Genomic DNA, 17,706 nt, shown 5'->3' on the forward strand with positions numbered 1-17,706 from the left:
AAAGCCAAAGTGTGTGTGTGTGTGTGTGTGTGTGTGTGTGAGGGAATTCAGACATGGTGGACAGTTGTGACTTGACAGTTGGATGAGACAGTTGGAGGAATCAGTGGGCAGTGAATGTGTCCTTGGTGCCTGAATGAAGGGCAATAACTCAGGATGAATATCATTATCTGGTTGGAACGAAGTACTGGAACTTGCTAAAGCATTTACTGTTCTACATGATATAATTGTTGTGTACCTTCAAGCCATTTCCAACTTATGGCCCCCCTAAGGTGAACCTATCATGGCAAGATTTGTTCAGATGAGGTTTGACATTGCCTTCCCCTTAGGTTGAGAGGATGCGAGTTGCCCAAGGTCACCCAGTGAGTTTCATGGCTGAACTGGGAATGAAATCCTGATCTCCAGAGTCACCGACCAACACTCAAACCACAATTCCACACTGCCTTTCTTTTATACAGGATATTATGAATCACATTATTTCTCTTGTTGTTTTGTTATCTCTGACTCAGATTGCCTTCTTTCATCCTGAATCAAGGTGTTCAGACTTACCATAAAGAACACAAAGCTAACACACAAACTTGTGTACACACTTGAGACCCAGTAGCCCAGTCTAGAAAGGAAGGAGCTGGGGGAACAAGGGCAGAGTGAATGGCAGGATCCCTAAGGATTCAAACTGCAGGGCCAGCCCGAGAGAAGGGATCTGTCATTTATTTGGTGCTAAGTGGTGGGATTGAAAGATCTAGTGATAGAATCAAGTGATCCAGCAGAGAGATTGATTTGGTTGAGGGAAAGCCCAAAAGAGGTCTTGTGTGTGGACATTTGGCAGAATTGTGCCAGAAGTGGTGTGTAATAGAAAGACAAGGGTAGTTCCCTTGGGGTGTTAAAAAATAATCTGCACTGGGTGTCAAACACGCTCAAATTGGAGGACAGTTTGAATGTTGAAATGTAAGATATGTCCTGGAAAAGGAGGGCATCTGGTCAGCTTGCCCATGTCAGGTGAGGATCCAGACTTAATGTGCCAGGTAGCTACTGGGCAGCAGTAGTAGTGAGGGATAACACTAGCACAGGATTTCTTACAACCACAGTGGCACCATAGCTAACACTAATTAGTACTGTGCAGGAGGCACAGTAAACCCCCTTTGAATGATTTTTTAAAACATGAAAATCCTATGATGAGACAATTCAAATGAAACATGAGAGAGTGCCAGAAGATGAGACTCCCAAGTCAGAAGGCCCTTGACAAGCTACTGGGGTACTGGAGAGAACAACTACAATTAGCACTATAGCTGATGATACAACTGGACTCAAGCGAAAAGGATGTTCAACTGTTGGTGTGCTCAGAGGCGAAAGGAAGGTCCAAAGCTGCACAGCACATATTACAGGAACATAGAATGTGAAAAGTATTTAACAACTGCTGGGTGGCACAATCTCTATCTCTCTTTGTCATTCAGCAAATGATGGTGGCATGTCCTCATTGTCTGCCACCTTCTGCTGCAGAGCAGGGCTCCCCATTGTCTAAGCCTCCAGCTCCCTAGGTTCAGAGAGACCACCACCATCAGGAGCTGTGTTTAATTTTTAATGAGGCCTTTGGGGATTCTAGAGGGATTGCAGGAGTCAGGCCAAATCCCACATCTTCCATACCTCTTCTGGACAGGATGGAAGCAACATTTAATTATTCTATTCCATACATGCCTCAAAATTTTGGGTATTTTTACATCTCTAGGACCAACTGTTTGAACACATGCAGAGCTCCCTAATTTGCAAGTAAAATGACTTCTTTTTTGAAATTACTAAATTGTCCAGTCTATGTATGGCTACAGAGACATAAACACAGCTTAATTCAATGTGATTTACTACTGGGTAAGTAGATACAGGATGAAGCGTGAAAGGCAAAATGATTCTGAAAGGAGACCTTTACCCAAACTCCATTATCTGTGCCCCTTGCATGGCTTCCACCCAGAAGTGACCAATGGAGTGCCAAAGGGTTCTGTCCTGGGCCCAGTGCTATTCAACATCTTTATCAGTGACTTGGATGAAGGAATAGAGGGCATACTTATAAAATTTGCAGATGACACCAAATTAGGAGGAGTAGCTAACACCCCAGAGGACAGGATCAAAATTCAAGAAGAGTTGAATAGATTAGAAAGCTAGGCCAAAGATAACAAAATGAATTTCATGTAAGGTACTGCACTTAGGGCAGAAAAATGAAATGCATAGATATAAAATGGGGGACACCTGTCTTAAGGAGATTACATGTGAAAAGGATTGTGGAAAAAAGATGGATTAGCCTAGCAACAGCGGCAGCCGATCACAAGCCAGCTGCCCTCAGCCAATGAGGGAAAGATTGAAAGTTCTGTTGTGACAGTTAGGAACATCAGTTAGGGTTTTGGTTTGAGACCAAGAAAGGTCTGCTACGTCCAGTGATGGATAGTGATATAGTTAGAGTCTGAAATTGAGAGACTTGAGAGATAACTGGACTATGGAAGAGGGTTGCGGTTACTTATTATCCTGCAGGATACAATAGCTTTGGTTGCTGAGTTAGTGAAAAGAATTGCCCAAAGAAGGACAGGGAAGTCCTGGGGTGGTTAAAGAGTATATGAGAGAGAAAAAAGGACATCAATGACAAAGAAAACATATGGTTGGAAACAGCTGGTTTCTAAGAAATCTAAGCCACTACTAAGTCTACAAATAAAAGAGTGCAAATGTAACTAAGTAACACAAGGAAAAACTATGACAACTTCATATCATTGATACTTTGTATAATTCTATTTTCAAATAAACTTCTGTTATTGTTTCAAGCAACATGTGGCCGGAGTTTTAAAACAGAAACCCGCTACTAAACCTTACACAATATAAGTTGCAGTGGTGGGATAAGAAGGCCCAGGATGCTGTCAACCTAAAACAACAGTATTATGACAAATATAGAGTGGTTGTTACATATTTTTGTGCCAGCACCAGGATCCGAAAAATCCAGTTGCTGAGTGTGTGCTTGAGTTATAGGGTTCTGAGTATGAGTTGCCAGAAGTCCAGTACTTAATTTGAACTTTGAAATAAGAAGTTCAACATTGTTAAAATCTAGGTGTTTATGTCGGGGGAGTAATGTCTGAGGTAAATATAAAACGGTATTTGTAAGAGATTACTCGAGGATTGACCACACCAGATAGTATCTAGTCTCTGAGATAAAAATTGCTGAGGTAATTATAAGAGACTAGAAGGAAAAGGAGAAAAAGCACAATTAAAAAAGCAAACTTGGAGAGTGATTTCTGAGGTAAAATTGTGGGATAAAGTAGGAAATAACTAAGTGGCTGTTGGGAACTAAGTGCCACCTCAATACATAGTTGAGGCAAAGATAGATACAAGTATTTCCTGAGGTAAAAATTTTGGATAATTGTAGGGAAATACTAACAACATGCCACCTAACAAAGTCAAGCCTCCAACGATGCCAGAAATAGTGGAAGAGGAAAAAAAATGGTGGCTAGCCTTGATATTTCCATTTCTGAATTTTGGAAGAATGTGGAGATTTCGAAAGTCAGGCTTGAAATGACTAGACTCAAAAAGGAAGAAAGGGGAATTTAAATGGCCAGAGTAGAAAAAGAAAAATAACTAGAAACTAGAAAAAGAAAAAGAATTAAAGCAAAAAGAACAAGACAAAGAAATTGAATTTGCCACAATTAAACATGAGAGGCTTTTAATAGAAATTGAAAATTCTCATCATAGTGAAATACATGACATTAAAATGTAAGAACTGAAGAATAAGCAAGCTCATAACAGAGATAAGCAAGACATAGAAATGAAGACTTGGGGATTAATGACCAGTTTAGTCTCTAGAATTACTCATATTGCCAAAAATAACATTAATGATTTCCCTCTATATGATGCGAAAAAAACTTTCTAAATATGTTACTGGAGGTAATCTTGACTTATATATAGCTAATTTTGAATAAGCTGGTGAAGAAATGGAGTTAAAAAACAAAGAGCTTGACTTGATTAGGCTTGAATTAAAAGAACTGGGATCTAGGAGTCCTAGACCACATGGGTCAACAGTGTGATATGGCAGCTAAAAAGGCCAATGAGATTTTGGGCTGCATCAATAGATGTATAGGGTTTAGATCAAGGGAAGTAATAGTGACACTCTATTCTGCTTTAATCAGGCCTTACCTGGAATACTGTGTCCAGTTCTGGACCCCACAATTCAAAAACGATGTTTACAAATTGGAGCGTGTCCAAAGGAGGGTGACTAAAATGATGAAGGATCTGGAAACCATGCCTTATGAGGAAAGACTTAGGGAGATGGGTATGTTTAACCTGGAGAAGGATGGTTAAAGGATGATAAGATAGCCCTCTTTAAGTATTTGAAGGGATGCCACATTGAGGATAGAGCAAACTACTGATGCTTCAGAAAATAGCACCCAGAACAATGGATGCAAGCTACAGGAACTTCCTGACTGTAAGGGCTGTTTGACAGTGGAACACACTCCCTTGGAGAGTGGTGAAGTCTCCTTCCTTGGAGGTTTTCAAGCAGAGGCTGGATGGCCATCCATTAGGGATGTTTTATGATTTCCTGCATGGCAGGGCGTTGGACTGGATGGCCCTTGTGGTCTCTTCCCACTCTATGATTCCTAATGTAGGAAAAATGCACTTTAAAACATCCTGGTAACGGGGAGGAAGTAAATACAAATGCAACAGTATCTGGATCCCAGCTGAGTGCTAAACCTAAATATAATACATAAGTTGCCATTCTGGGTGTGGGCTTATGGTGTCCATGATCTAGCTAGATCTCCACTTTCCAAGCTCTGGCTACAACATGGCAAGCAAACTGACACAAGAACTAAGTCCTGCTGGACTGAGAGTCATAATTCCAAGTCAGCATATACAGTATAGGACTGAGCTGCAAACCTAACATGTGAGGCTGGATTTCCAAACATTAAATACATCATCATGAGTTTATGTACAAACCTCTAAGCACTTTGTTAATACACTTCTAGGCTGACCAAACACTCTACACACCATTTTATGTAGCTCCATCACACTGATGAATTTATGCAACATTAGTGTCATATAGTGTCAAAACATCATTGCCATCTTCAAAAATCTGCTAAACGCAGATTAAACATTTTAGGATATGTTGGCTGGATCAGTTTTAAAACACTTTTAACAACATATAGAGCAGCGATGGATTGGACTAAAAGCCTTCTGTTTGAGACATGAAACTGGAGGTCATGGAGGGATGGATTAACCCTTGCAGACAAACTAATGAAAAGATTTGAAGACAACTTCTGCATTATTCTTCATTGGAAACCTCCCTCCCAATTAAAGCAAAGAGCTTATTTCTTTTTGCTTTCTCGGATTGGGACTGTCACTCATCAATACATGAAAATTGGGAAACTTATAGAATTAATTTCCATACACTGTGCTTAAGAACAGTCAATAATGCTAAGTCGAATTGCCAGTCCTTTGGATGCTGATAGCCAGATTCCAGTTAATTTTTGTAGAGCTGGTTTGCAGCCCTTGTAAAACACAAGGCAGTGTATTGTGAGATAGTATTGCAGGCAGTGCCCTTTACTCCAGATAGCCTTATCTTTGGTGCCTTGCTGTTTACCTGTTGTGGGATATAACTCTTTCTCTTTGTGCAAACAGCCTGAGGCAAAGACATAATTAAGTTGTTTTTATGCCTATTGCTTCAGATTAGGTTATTTCAGAAAATTGCTTTTAAATTATCAATGCAATTTTTAAAGTAACTATTTTGGGGTTGGTTTTAGCAGTGAATTGCATAAACGGTTATAAATATCTTTTAAGACTTCGCCAGGATAAATAGAAAATATATGAAAATTGCAGCCACAACCAACTTTTTTTATATATTATACGTTTAAGTAAACGGTTCCTTTTGAGAGAAAACAGAAAGATATTGAAGTCTGTTTCTAGCACAGGCAGCTCTCAGTTTTCTTTCAGACATTAAATTTTGGAGTTGGTGGATGTGTCCTTGGGCAACTTTCATGGAGCTTAAAATTGGTTAATGGCGAACCTATGGCACGTGTGCCAGAGGTGGCACTCAGAGCCCTCTCTGTGGGCACATGTGCTGTTGCCGCAGCACATAATTTGCCAGAGTTTGTTACTAGAAAGCCAGAGGGACATGGCACTTTGCAATAAATAAGTGGGTTTTGGGTTTCAGTTTGGGCACTTGGCCATCACTGGGTTAAGCAATCTCAGTGACTCTTAAAATTTTGTAAAATGTTGTATTCAGTACACAAATTTGAAGACATAAAGAAATAAACACACACAATAACACAAACCCCCAACATATAATACCAATATACACACAAAATAATGCCCACATAAATGACTGAAAGCGTTCAACTCAAACTATATAAAACTCGTAAATGGCTCCTAATGCCAATAGCCTAAATCCAGTTGCTAGTCGCAACAAGAGCAGATGCACTGAAACTTGGTAAGTCACCTGTTATAAGTTCCATTGATTCTGAGGCTGTTCTCGAGTTGGGACTAATTAGATTTAGACCAGTATTACTACTTGTATGCTGCAGAGGAGAATAATGTGGTCCTTCAGATGTTGGACTGCAGCTCCCAGCAGCCACAGCTAGCTTAACTAGAGATGAGGAGTGCTAGAACATCTTCATCTGAAGGGCTATCATACTTTGCTCACTTCTGGTGTACTGAATACTAGTTGTGCTTTATATTTCCAGTCCTCAAGTGAGAGTGCAGCTTTAGGGATGTAATTCTTTGCTAATTTTATTCTTGAAGGAAACAATGGCCTGTTACAGACTGCCAAAATAAAGCTGCTTCGGGTCTCTCTGGAGGTATGCTGTTTAAATGATGCATGCATCCTAAGAATCCGGAAGCTGCACCAAAGCTGCACTCCAATGCTTAGGAATGGAGTGTGGCTTTGGCGCGACCTCTCGACTCTTAGGACCCATGCATCATTTAAATAGCACACCTCCAAAGAGGCCCGAAGCAGCTTTATTTTGGCAGTCTGTAACAGGCCAATGAATCATTTGAGCCATTTTCTTCCTGTTCCATGAAAGTCTTCAAAAACTGCCCATTTTTTAAAAAACGATCCATAGTTTAGGACTTAATTCTATGCAAAATTTATAATTTGTGGTATTTTTCGCAAACCCCCCCCCCCCCCGGCACTTTCTACTGTATGGAGGAAACTACATATTTTGCACAGAAACAGCAAAAAAAGTCACATGCAGTTTTTACATCGAGTACCGCATTTTCAAACAGCATTTTTCTTCACAAACAAGTGAGTCCTATGGTGAATAAGTCCTGAACTGGAAAGATGCCTGTCAGTCCAGGATTCTTCTCATCACGGTTTCTTGGCATGTAGGAAACACATTTATTTGGACAATTCTTCAGATACTTTCAAGTGTTCTTTCAGTCCCTGATTCTGTTGCTTCAGCAGTCAAAACTACAACATTCCTACACAAGAAAGGGATATTAGCGGACTCAGTGGAAGCATGATGCTAATGCAACTAAAATGAAAGTATGGTGGTAGTAGTGGCAGTAGTAATACCTTCAGAACTCTTTACCTAAAAGAAAAGACTGACTAATAAAAAAGATGTGAAGACAAGGCAACTTTTGCATTATTCTTCATTGGAACCCTCCTTCTCAATTTTAAGCAAAGAGTTTATTTCTTTTTGGTTTTCAGGTTCTGGTTCAATGATAGATGTTCTTTAGCACACTGGAGGAAAAATACTATAGTACCTTCAAGAAAAATCAGGATTTGTTTGTTTGTTTGTTTCAGCCAAGAGTTTTTATCTTCTATTTTTTAAAAGATGTATTTGAAGAACTTGTGTATTGCCTCTCGGCCTGCCAAGGCTCCAGTGGCAATGTGCAATAGATAAAAACAATTTGTATTGCTTAAATCGAAATCCTACATCTTTAGTCTTAACACTCTATGCAGCAAGTACCATTTCATGTCCTACCAACAGTAAGGGATGATTCTTATTATTTGTTGATTATACATTTTCTAAATGGTCCTTTATCTTTACAGATGTCAGGGCAACATGCAAGTATAATTATAAGACGGAAAAACCCATCACCACCATAAAAATAAAGGGGAACCAGTGTGCCAGATTGTCTCTAGATCCTGTGCTTCAAAGGCCTATCATGTGCATGTGATACTTTCCCCCGGGAATATTCACTGTCCAGTCAGCTTGCAAAAACTAGAGAAGAAGCAGTGCTATGCAAGAAAAATAAATTAATCTTTATTTGAGAATACATTTCAAAGAGATTTCAACAATCTATTTTAAAACTGTTGTGAAGTATTTATTTAAATAACAAACTAAATTAACCTTACATATATGCCTACAAGAGAGAGATCAGCAGAAGCGAGGAAGAGGCAGCAAGCAAGAGGTTTAGTCTGAGGCAGAGAAACAGCAGAAACAGAGACCTCAGCCTATGAATGGTGCACACTAAAAAGAAAAATCCCTGATAGAAAAGAGGTTTTCTTATCTTCACACAGAACAAGATGAGCTGTACAAATCAAGCCTATAGCAAAAGTAAAACTGTCCCCCCCAACTTTCAAATTAAAAAAAAACCAACAGAATTTATTTCCCAAGTTTACATTTTTAGAGAAAGTTTTCTTATCTTAGCACAGGGCAAAGTGAACTATACAAATTAAGCCTATGACAAATGTAAAATTGATTCCCCCTAGTTTTCACATTTAAAAAAATCCACACCCCAATAGCAATAAAATTATTTTCTAAGTTTTAACATTTTTTTTAAAAAGCAGATATTGTCGATCTATATTACAGAAGAGAAAATATAACACAATTTTGTGGCATAAGGAACAGATAACGTATAGTCTGAAAAAAGGGGGTGGCAACAACTAGTAATATTGTTTCCTTTTGGCTGAAGTACAAAAAATCAAGTTGACACATACAGTGGGCACTTGGTTTCTGCTGGGGTTTTGCACCAGGATACCCTATTGGATACTAAAATCCACAGATGTTCAAGTCCTGTTATAGTGTCATCCCATTGAATTTGTGGTGGATCCGCTCCGGGAACCCCAGTGAATTCGAAATTTCATGGATATTCAAGTCCTCTCCTCCATTCCCCCCCCCCCCGTGACAGGGAGAGAGGAGAAGCAAGCAGGCAGCCTTTGGCAGTGGTGGAGGGGGGCAGGGCATGCGCCCAGTGATAAGGGAGATCTCCCTGGTGGCTTGCCAGCAGTGCCCCTGAACTGAGGGAAGGCCCCATGCTAGCCTCCTAAGACAAAGCTAGGTGGGGGGCATGCAAAAGGAGTCAAGGAGGGTAGGGTAGGAAGGGGATGGAAAGGAGTGAGGGGGAGGAGGAGGAGGAGCTGGCAAACTCATGAATAATCAAAACCATGAATTTGGAGGGATGACTGTATATGCTGGAGTAACAAAAGGATGTCCTTCACTGTACAATGCACCCTTTGTTTACGTGGGCGATCTGTTCTGGACCCCACCGTTTAACAAAAAAAAATGCATTGTTTCTTCCGGGTGTGCCAAGGCTTCTTCCAGAGCAGGCTTCCAGCGTATGCTGGAAGCTGCGTATGATGTGCCTGCGTATGATGCGGGCGCACTGTATATATAATGGCAATACCAAGGTTTTGTTCTCTGTAATTTTTTTAAAAAATATTTTCAAACTATGGTTGGTTGACTCTGGGGATGCAGATTTCCTAGATTTAGTGGGCCAGTTGTACTTCACACAGAAGTAGTTTCATAAAATCTTAGCACAGAAACTGTAAGGTTTGGTGCTACCGCAGAAAAATCTATTTAAAAAAAAGTTCATAAAACATTGATTACAAAGCTATACATTTTGTTTTGACAAGTCCAGCTGACATGAATGTTCACTAAGCTTTGACAGACGTAACAAGGACGCTTTGTTGGTTGGCAAGGGTGCGAGAGACTCTGTTTCTCCATTGCTCAGCTCATGTCCTGGGCCAAATGGGGCACTACTATTGTCTGTCACAGAAGGCGTATGCACGTTACCTGTTCCCTGCGGCTGTTCAGCTCCATTTAGAGTTTCGTCACCTACATCGTTCCTTGTGGGGGTAACGCTGCTTTCCTTGTTTGCATTTTCTGCTTGGGCAGCTGTGTCACAATTACCATCTCTGGCTTCCAAGACTGATGATGGGGATTCTGTCCGCCTCTCATTTTGGGGTAATGAAACTGGAGGACTCCAGGAGATGTTACTGTCACATTCAGTATTATCCTGGATTTCACTGGCTTTATCGCTGTCACTGTCGATTGTGATTACAACAGGCGAAGAAAGGAGAGAGTAGCTCACTTGGTTTGTTTCTGGCTTCTTTTCCCACTTTTTCTTCTTTTTACGATGCTTTATCATGTCTGTGGCCATCCCTTCATAAATAATCTCCACACTTGGGCTTCTTGACATTTTTTTCAACTTTTTCTGTAGAACTTCAGGCTCAGGTGGGCTGTCCAATATGCTACCTGTCCTTTTGTAAGCATCCTGCCGCTTGGGCAAAAGGTTTTCAAGTATACTGTTCTCTTTTATAGAAGAGGTTTCCTCACTGTCTCTACGTGTGCCCTCAAGGTGACGGGTCTTATATTTCCTTTTGCCGCTGGGTTTTTCTGATCTTATTCGATCAGAACCTCGAGAAGGAGTGCGAGATCGGCTGCTGGACCGACTTCTTGGTCTATTCCTTTCATAGTAATAATTTCTGCTATGATCTTTTGGTTTTCGATTATTGGTCCGTTCAGAAAAGGAGCGGACTCCATAGTCTGGGCTAGAATGCCTTGAATATGGAGTCCGCCTCCTATAGCTATCTCGGGATGTATTTCTGCTGCGAAAACCATATTCCCAGTCATACTTGCTTTGGTAGCTGTCTCTGAAATAATTATCGCTTTCTTTGCTCTTTGATCTTTTGCTGTATTCCTTGCTATGAGACCGTGATCTGCTTAGTTCTTGGGAGTCAATGCTTTCATTACTCAGAGAGAGAACTTGGCTTTTTCGAGACAGACTTTTGTCTCGGGTCCTTGACTTCTTTTTGTCCTTTTTGTGCTTATGTCTGCTGCTCTCTCTCCTCCTTTTTTGTTTTTCCATGCCACGATCCTTGTTCTTACTTTTCAAGCCACGGTGCTCTCGGAGAGAATGCTGTGTGTAAGATTCAGATTTCCTTCTTTTGGATAAGCTGTAGTCATCATCATAATAATCATAATCTCTCTCTGTAGGCGAGTTTTGTAAACAACCATTCTCACTTGTTTTACTTTTGCCTTTTTCACTCCTTTTGGATTTTCGTTTTTTACTTGATTGGGACACATTAGCTTTACAACTGGCACTCCCATCTCTGGAGCCAAGAGAGAATGGGGATGCATAGCCGCTAGCATCGGTATCACTGAAACTCTGGTACTGGATGGGCTTCACTTTCTGAACATCTTCACCTTTCCCACCATCAGCAACAGATTCCTCAGAGTCTGACGACAGCTCCACAAGTTCAGGTGTTCTCTCAGCTAGTGGCTTCACATAGCCAACAATAACACAGTTCTCGGGGGAATCACAACTATCCCCATTCGTCTCCACAGAAGGTTGTAGTACCTGAGGCAGCAATTCTGCTGTGTTGGTGGAAGGTTCTTCATCAGATGATTCTGAAGAACCCAAAGCAGTGGACAGGGTGGCACACACTTGGTCTGAGCTGGAGTACGATGGGCCAGGAGTTTCATCATCCCAAGGTGCCTGGTCAGTACCAGCTGTGAAGGCATTACCTTCTGCCTCCTGGGAATCTGCCTCATCTGGAGAGATGGTAATAATGGAAGATTCAGACCGGCTTCCTTCTTCATATGACGGAGCAGGACAGTCATAATTGGCATGCTGATCATAAGCTTCTATGTTAAAAGGACATCTGGCAAAGTTGATAAATTCATGTAAAAAGTGTTCTGTCCTATGAAGCAAGAAAGGCTTTAATTCATCTGCAAATGCCTGACTCTCTAGGTCATACCTAGTGACATTGCTCATGATGATATGTTGTACAATATTGACTAGAGACCCATGAGCACCAAAGAGGACAGTGAGCTCACGCTTCAGCCAAGGAACAAGTCTATGAAGGCAGGCAGGATTCCTGCGAAAAAATTCAGCTGATATGTCTCTATAGCGCCCCCCATCTTCAATGCTTCGAACACGTGTTCCAGCACGATAGAGAGCTCTTCGGAAGTTAATAATTTCCTGTTCCTGAATTTGTCGCATAGATCTGCCCTCTAAGTTGGCTTGTCGCCTTGATTGAAGCCGTCTGATCATTTGACTTATTTCTGCATTTCGCTGTCCAGTTGTCTGGCCCGACAGGCCTTCAAACAAGATCCCATTATCGGGAGGAGATGCTGTCCTCCTAGTGGTGGGATTTCTTCGGGAGTAACTAGAAGCACGACGTTCCCTTGTTACTGTCGTCCGGTAACGGAATCTCCTTCCATCAGGATTGGCAAAGGAGTCTGTTTCTGAAGGCTTTACTGTATATACCTTAAAGTGGTTTTCAGACCTCATACTGTGCACAATGGAGTGAAAAGGCTGTTTGCACAGAGGGCATTCTGCTTTGTTTTTGGACCACTCTTGCACACACCGGAAGCAGAATCTGTGCCAACAACGGTCCAAGTAGGCCACATTCTCAAATCTGTCCAGGCAGATTGGACACTTAGAGTCTGGCGATGCATCCGATGATGACATTGTCTGATGCAGTTTGTTTGTGCCAAATTTGGGTGAAAAGCTATCAGTTGCCAGATGGTTGGTCAGTGATGCTAAATTCTGAAAATGAAACGATGGAGAGAAAAATTATCAACATGTGCTTGGCTTCATTTGTGCTGATCAAAAGCAGTACTCCATTTGTTTTCAACTAAACATATACATGAGATTATACAATTATTGGCCAATGTACATAATAGAGGTGGACAACTGTAGCCCTCCAGGTATCGGTGGACTGTAAATCCCATAAATCGTATCTGAAGTTAATGGAAATGACAGTCCAGATGGAAGATTGCAGGTGAAATGGAGGCAAAGAACCTATACACTTTTACCACAGTGTACGCATATGCCAGCACAGTCATGCTAGAACTCACAGTTAGGCAAACTGGCTGCACAATGGGCCCCACAAGCTTGTAGCACTAAAAATCAGCTCTCTCACTTCCAAGGTAACAGAAAGAGGCTATGTGTGAGTACTTGTAAAATGACTGGCTTTCCCAGAATCCATATCGTGAGAAACCATAACTGTTTTAAACAGCTACATTTACACTACCATGGATCCTGCTGCAACATGACTCAGGTCTCAATTGTTAATGCTGCAGTCCTAAACATAGATGTTTATCACACTATGCTCTTAAAGAGGTACTATTCCAGTGTGACTCCTCTAGCTGCCTCCTGTTGCATGCTGGGATTGGCAGTTTTAAGGAGGGGTATTTAGAATTCTCAGGCAGAGAAGTTCAGCTCCTTAAAACTGCCAATCCCAGCATGCAACAGGAGGCTGCTAGAGGAGTCACACTGGAATAGTAGCTCTTTAAGAGCATAGTGTGATAAACATCATTGTCTCATGGTAGTTGGTCCCATTAAAACCCATGAAAATCCTGAATCAGTTCATTTAGGACAAAAAAATGCATATGATCTAACAGAGGACTCTAATCCTATGCTCATTTGAGTGGGTGGGTGGGTGGGTGTGCGCACACACACAAACGTTCAAGTAACCTGTCAACTTATGGCCACCCCACAAATTTTACACTTGGGCACCTTTTTTTCTTCAGGTCAGTGAGATTTATTTCTGAGGGAACCCATACAGCCAGGAACTGAAAGCAGAATTTTAGAAGAGCAAACAAAAGGTACAGTGGGCCCTTGGTATCTCCTGGGGTTTTGTTCCAGGACTCTCTGTGGATACCAAAATCTGTGGATGCTCAAGTTCCACCATATACAGCAGGGTAACAAAATGGTGTCTCTCATATAAGATGGCCAAATCAAGGTTTGCTTTTGGGAACTGATATATTTTTTGAGTATCTTCAAGCTGTGGATGCTTGAATCCATGGATATGAAAGGCTGAGTGTATGCTTTTGTTGCATCACATATATGGAGGGGGGGATTCTTAGATAATGCTGTGGCAGATTGGGATTTATATCACAAACAAATGCACACACATTACACATTTTTAATAAGCAACAACTTATGCCAAACTTTCTACTTCCATGGCTACACAACCACATCAGCTTTTAGCTTCTTTAGAGACTAAGACCTCCTCTAGGCACAGATTGTGAGTGAGAGATTGGCTCCAGGACCTTCCATAAATAACAAAGTTTGTGGGTGCTCAAGTCTCATTAAATGCAGTAGAAGTAAAATGGTGTCCCTTATATAAAATGGTAAACTCAAGGTTTACTTTTTTGGCATTTATATATTTCTGGAATATTTTCAAGCTGTGGGTAGTTGAATATGTGGATAAAGAAACTGTGGATAGCGAGAGTTGATTGCATATTAAATTTTTCTATGCGGCACACTGCCTAAATACTAGACCTCTTTCTTCTCAGGATCATGATCTCTTTTTACCATCTAAAAGACAGCTTTCTGGGTTTGTTGTTTTCAAATGTTTCTGGCTTACATCAGATTCAGATGTTATGGGGAAGGGGTTTTATGTAATGTTCTCAGCTCATGAAGAGCAAGGAAAGAGCTTCTGAGGCTCTGCCTGAAGAAAGCTGGGATTCAAGGTGTCCATTAGGTCCTTCTGCAGCTTCTTTGCCTTTTGCTTCCAAAAGAGAGGCCTGGTGCCAATGTGCCATAGATGCCCATTTGCATGAGGGATCACTCTGACCAAGTTGCTCACACAGAGTGTATCTACACTGTAGAAATAATGCATCTGAAGCTCAAGTCTATGAAAGCTCATGCGTCAATGTGCCATAGATTACAGAATTATAGCATTGGAAGAGACCGCAAGGGCTATCCAGTCCAACCCCCTGCCATGCAGGAAATCTAAATCAAAGCATCCCCAACAGATGGCCATCCAGCCTCTGTCCATCCTTGTGAGCGATCACTCTGACCAAGTTGCACACACAGAGTGCATCTTGTTGTCGTTGTGTGCCTTCAAGTTGTTTTGATTTATCATGACTCTAAGGCAAAACCAAGTCACACGGTTTTCTTGGCAAGATTTGTTCAGAGAAGGTTTGCCATTGCCTTCCCCTGAGGCTGAGAGCATGTTACTTCTCCAAGGTCACCCAGTGGGGTTTCATGGCAGAGAAGAGAATCGAACCCTAATCTCCAGAATCACACTCCAACACTCAAACCTTTATCCTATTCTGGCCCTCAGGATGCATCTACACTGTACAAATAATACAGTTTGGCACCACTAAGCGCCATGGCTTCATTGTACACAATCCTGGGATTTGTAACGTGAGGCAATAGCACTGTTTGGGAGAGAAGGGAAAAAGACCTTGCAAAACTACAAATCTCAGGATAGGATAGGATAGGATAGGATAGGATAGGATAGGATAGGATAGGATAGGATAGTGTAATCATGCTATCCTTCTGGACCACCTCTCTGGGATGGGGCTTGGAGGTACTGTTCTACAGTGGCTCCATTCCTTCCTGGAGGAACTCATGTTCAACCCCCTGGCCATTGACCTGTGGGCTTCCTCAGGGTTCTGTGTTGTCCCCTATGCTGTTTAAGATATACATGAAACTGCTGGGAGAGGTTGTCCAGAGCTTTGGGGTGTGGCATCATGAATATGCAGATAACACTCAACTCTACTACTCCTTCCCGCCAGGCTGTTAACAGGAGCAGATTAACAGGTTGCTTCTGGGCACAATACAAGGAGTTGGTTATTACCTACAAAGCCCTACATGGCTCAGGTCCACACTATTTGGCAGACCATTTCTCCTGGTATGAACTGGCCCAGACTCTGAGATCCTCTGGAGAAGTGCTTCTCTCCATCCCACACAAACAAAGTTGGTGGGGACATGAGAGAAGAGGGTGCATAGACTCTGGAACTCCCTGCTCTCCCAGGGAATGGATCAGAATGGCTCCCTCCTTGATGGTCTTCCGCTGGCAAGTGAAGACCTACCTGTTCACACAGGCAGCGTTCAAGGACAGGCTGGGATCTTGGACCATTTTTAAAATTCACTACATTCCCCCCCCCCTATATATAGTTTTATCTTTTCAAAATATGTTTTATTCTTTTAGTAACTATCTGTTTTAATGCCATAATAATTTACATCCTTTTTAATGTACTTTTTTAAAAGAATGTTTTCAATTGTACTGTTTTTAATGCTGTGGAGCTGCTCTAAGTCCCAGTCCTGGGAAAAGAGTGGGATACAAATAAATGTAATAAATACAATAAATAGTGTGAAGTGATGCCCAGCTGCATTATTTCTACGGTGTAGACACACCCAGAGTAGACACCACCCTGGTCTCCTTGCCCCTAAAAACCTTTACACCACTCCTTGGATTTGCTGTTTGAGGGCACTAAACTGGCTGCAAGAGTCCCATTGTGGAAGAAATCCTATTGTGGGAGAAATAAAATAAGAAGATAAATAAGAGTGGAGCACCAGCCCAGTGCGGCTGAACTTACACCCCACTTCCTCAGATATGATTTTATTACTATGATGTAGAGAGATCTTGTAGCACCTTTGAGACTGACTGAAAGTAATTGGCAGCATGAGCTCAAAAGTGCTATAAGGTCTCTCTACATTATTATTATTATTATTATATCCAAATGCAGCTGAGGATTGAAGTCTAGGAAAGCTCATGCTGCCCACTTGTTTCTTTCTTTCCGTCAGTCAGTGTCAAAGGTGCTACAAGAGCTCTCTCTGGCTACATAGTATATATAACAGGGGCTGCCTTGGCAAGGTTTCTTCCAGGGTGGTTCCTCCCTGCCTGGACCAGACCCAAATGCCTCCCTGGCTCAGAGAGGGAGGGGCTCTCAGAGAGAGAGAGAGAGAACCCGGATGCGCCGGCGTTCCATCGGAGCCCTTCACCCCCTCCCCCCTCCCTTACCGGTTTGGAACGTTGGCGCTGGCGAGTATTGGCGCCGAAGGCTCGGCTCCGTAGCTCCCGCGGGTCACACATTGGGGAAGGCCAGAGGGAGGAGGGCCTCGCCGGGGGGGGAGGGAGAGCGGCACTCCGGGACGGCGGACAAGACCCCGCTGCCGCCGCCCCACCGTTGGGGCTAGCGGCTTGCTTCTTCCCTGCTGCTTCCCTGCTCCTTGCCCTACCCCGGCCGAACCGGATGCACAACCCCTTGGAAAGGGTCACGGGGCCCGGCTTCCGGGCTGATAGGGTGACAAATACAACAACAACAATAATTGGCAGGAGAACTAGAGCGCCACCTGGTTGCATCCACACTGGAGGGGTAATAACCCGGTTTGGTAGCGCTTTTAACTCTATCTGGCTCTTTGCTATGGAATTCTGGGAGTTGGAGTTTGTTGTGGGCTCTGTGCCCCACCACAAACTCCAGCTCCCAGAATTCCATAGCAGTGAGCCAGACAAAGAGTTGAAGCGCTACCAAACCGGGTTATTACCCCTCCATTGTGGATGCAGCCTCTCTCTCTCTCTCTCTCTCCTTCCCTCCAGCTTTCCCAGCGTCTTCTCCAGTGAGCCCTTCCTTCTCATGATGTGACCAAAGGGCAACAGCCTCAGTTTCGTCCGGCAGCTTTTAATCGTTAATCTTGAGACATTGCGTTTTATGTTTAATTAGTGTATTGTCCTATGTGTTGTCATATAAATATTGTGTAGACATGCGGCGTAATATGTGTTTA

The 17,706-nt window shown here is 42.3% G+C and overlaps 1 protein-coding gene across 1 annotated transcript; it reads right to left on the reverse strand.

The window, feature by feature from the left end:
- Window positions 1–8,195: 8,195 nt before the first annotated feature.
- Window positions 8,196–17,056, reverse strand: TOPORS (TOP1 binding arginine/serine rich protein, E3 ubiquitin ligase). The gene is made up of 2 exons (XM_089488217.1): window positions 16,946–17,056; window positions 8,196–12,732 (listed from the first exon to the last, which is right to left on the reverse strand). The coding sequence occupies exons 1-2, from the start codon at window positions 17,015–17,017 to the stop codon at window positions 9,790–9,792; spliced, it is 3,015 nt and encodes a 1,004-aa protein (XP_089344343.1). The 5' UTR covers window positions 17,018–17,056; the 3' UTR covers window positions 8,196–9,789.
- Window positions 17,057–17,706: the final 650 nt, after the last annotated feature.

The sequence above is a fragment of the Sceloporus occidentalis genome, unplaced genomic scaffold (genome assembly GCF_023333645.1).
Source record: "Sceloporus occidentalis isolate IW3139 unplaced genomic scaffold, rSceOcc1.0.p SCAF_1, whole genome shotgun sequence".
Taxonomy (NCBI): domain Eukaryota; kingdom Metazoa; phylum Chordata; class Lepidosauria; order Squamata; family Phrynosomatidae; genus Sceloporus; species Sceloporus occidentalis.

Excerpts from the sequence above, each read along its gene's own strand:
- TOPORS (XM_089488217.1), bottom strand. The coding sequence starts at position 17,017 with ATGTGTGACCCGCGGGAGCTACGGAGCCGAGCCTTCGGCGCCAATACT. Across the intron at positions 12,733-16,945 it reads AGCGCCAACGTTCCAAACCG|AATTTAGCATCACTGACCAA; the intron begins GTAAGGGAGGGG and ends TTTCATTTTCAG.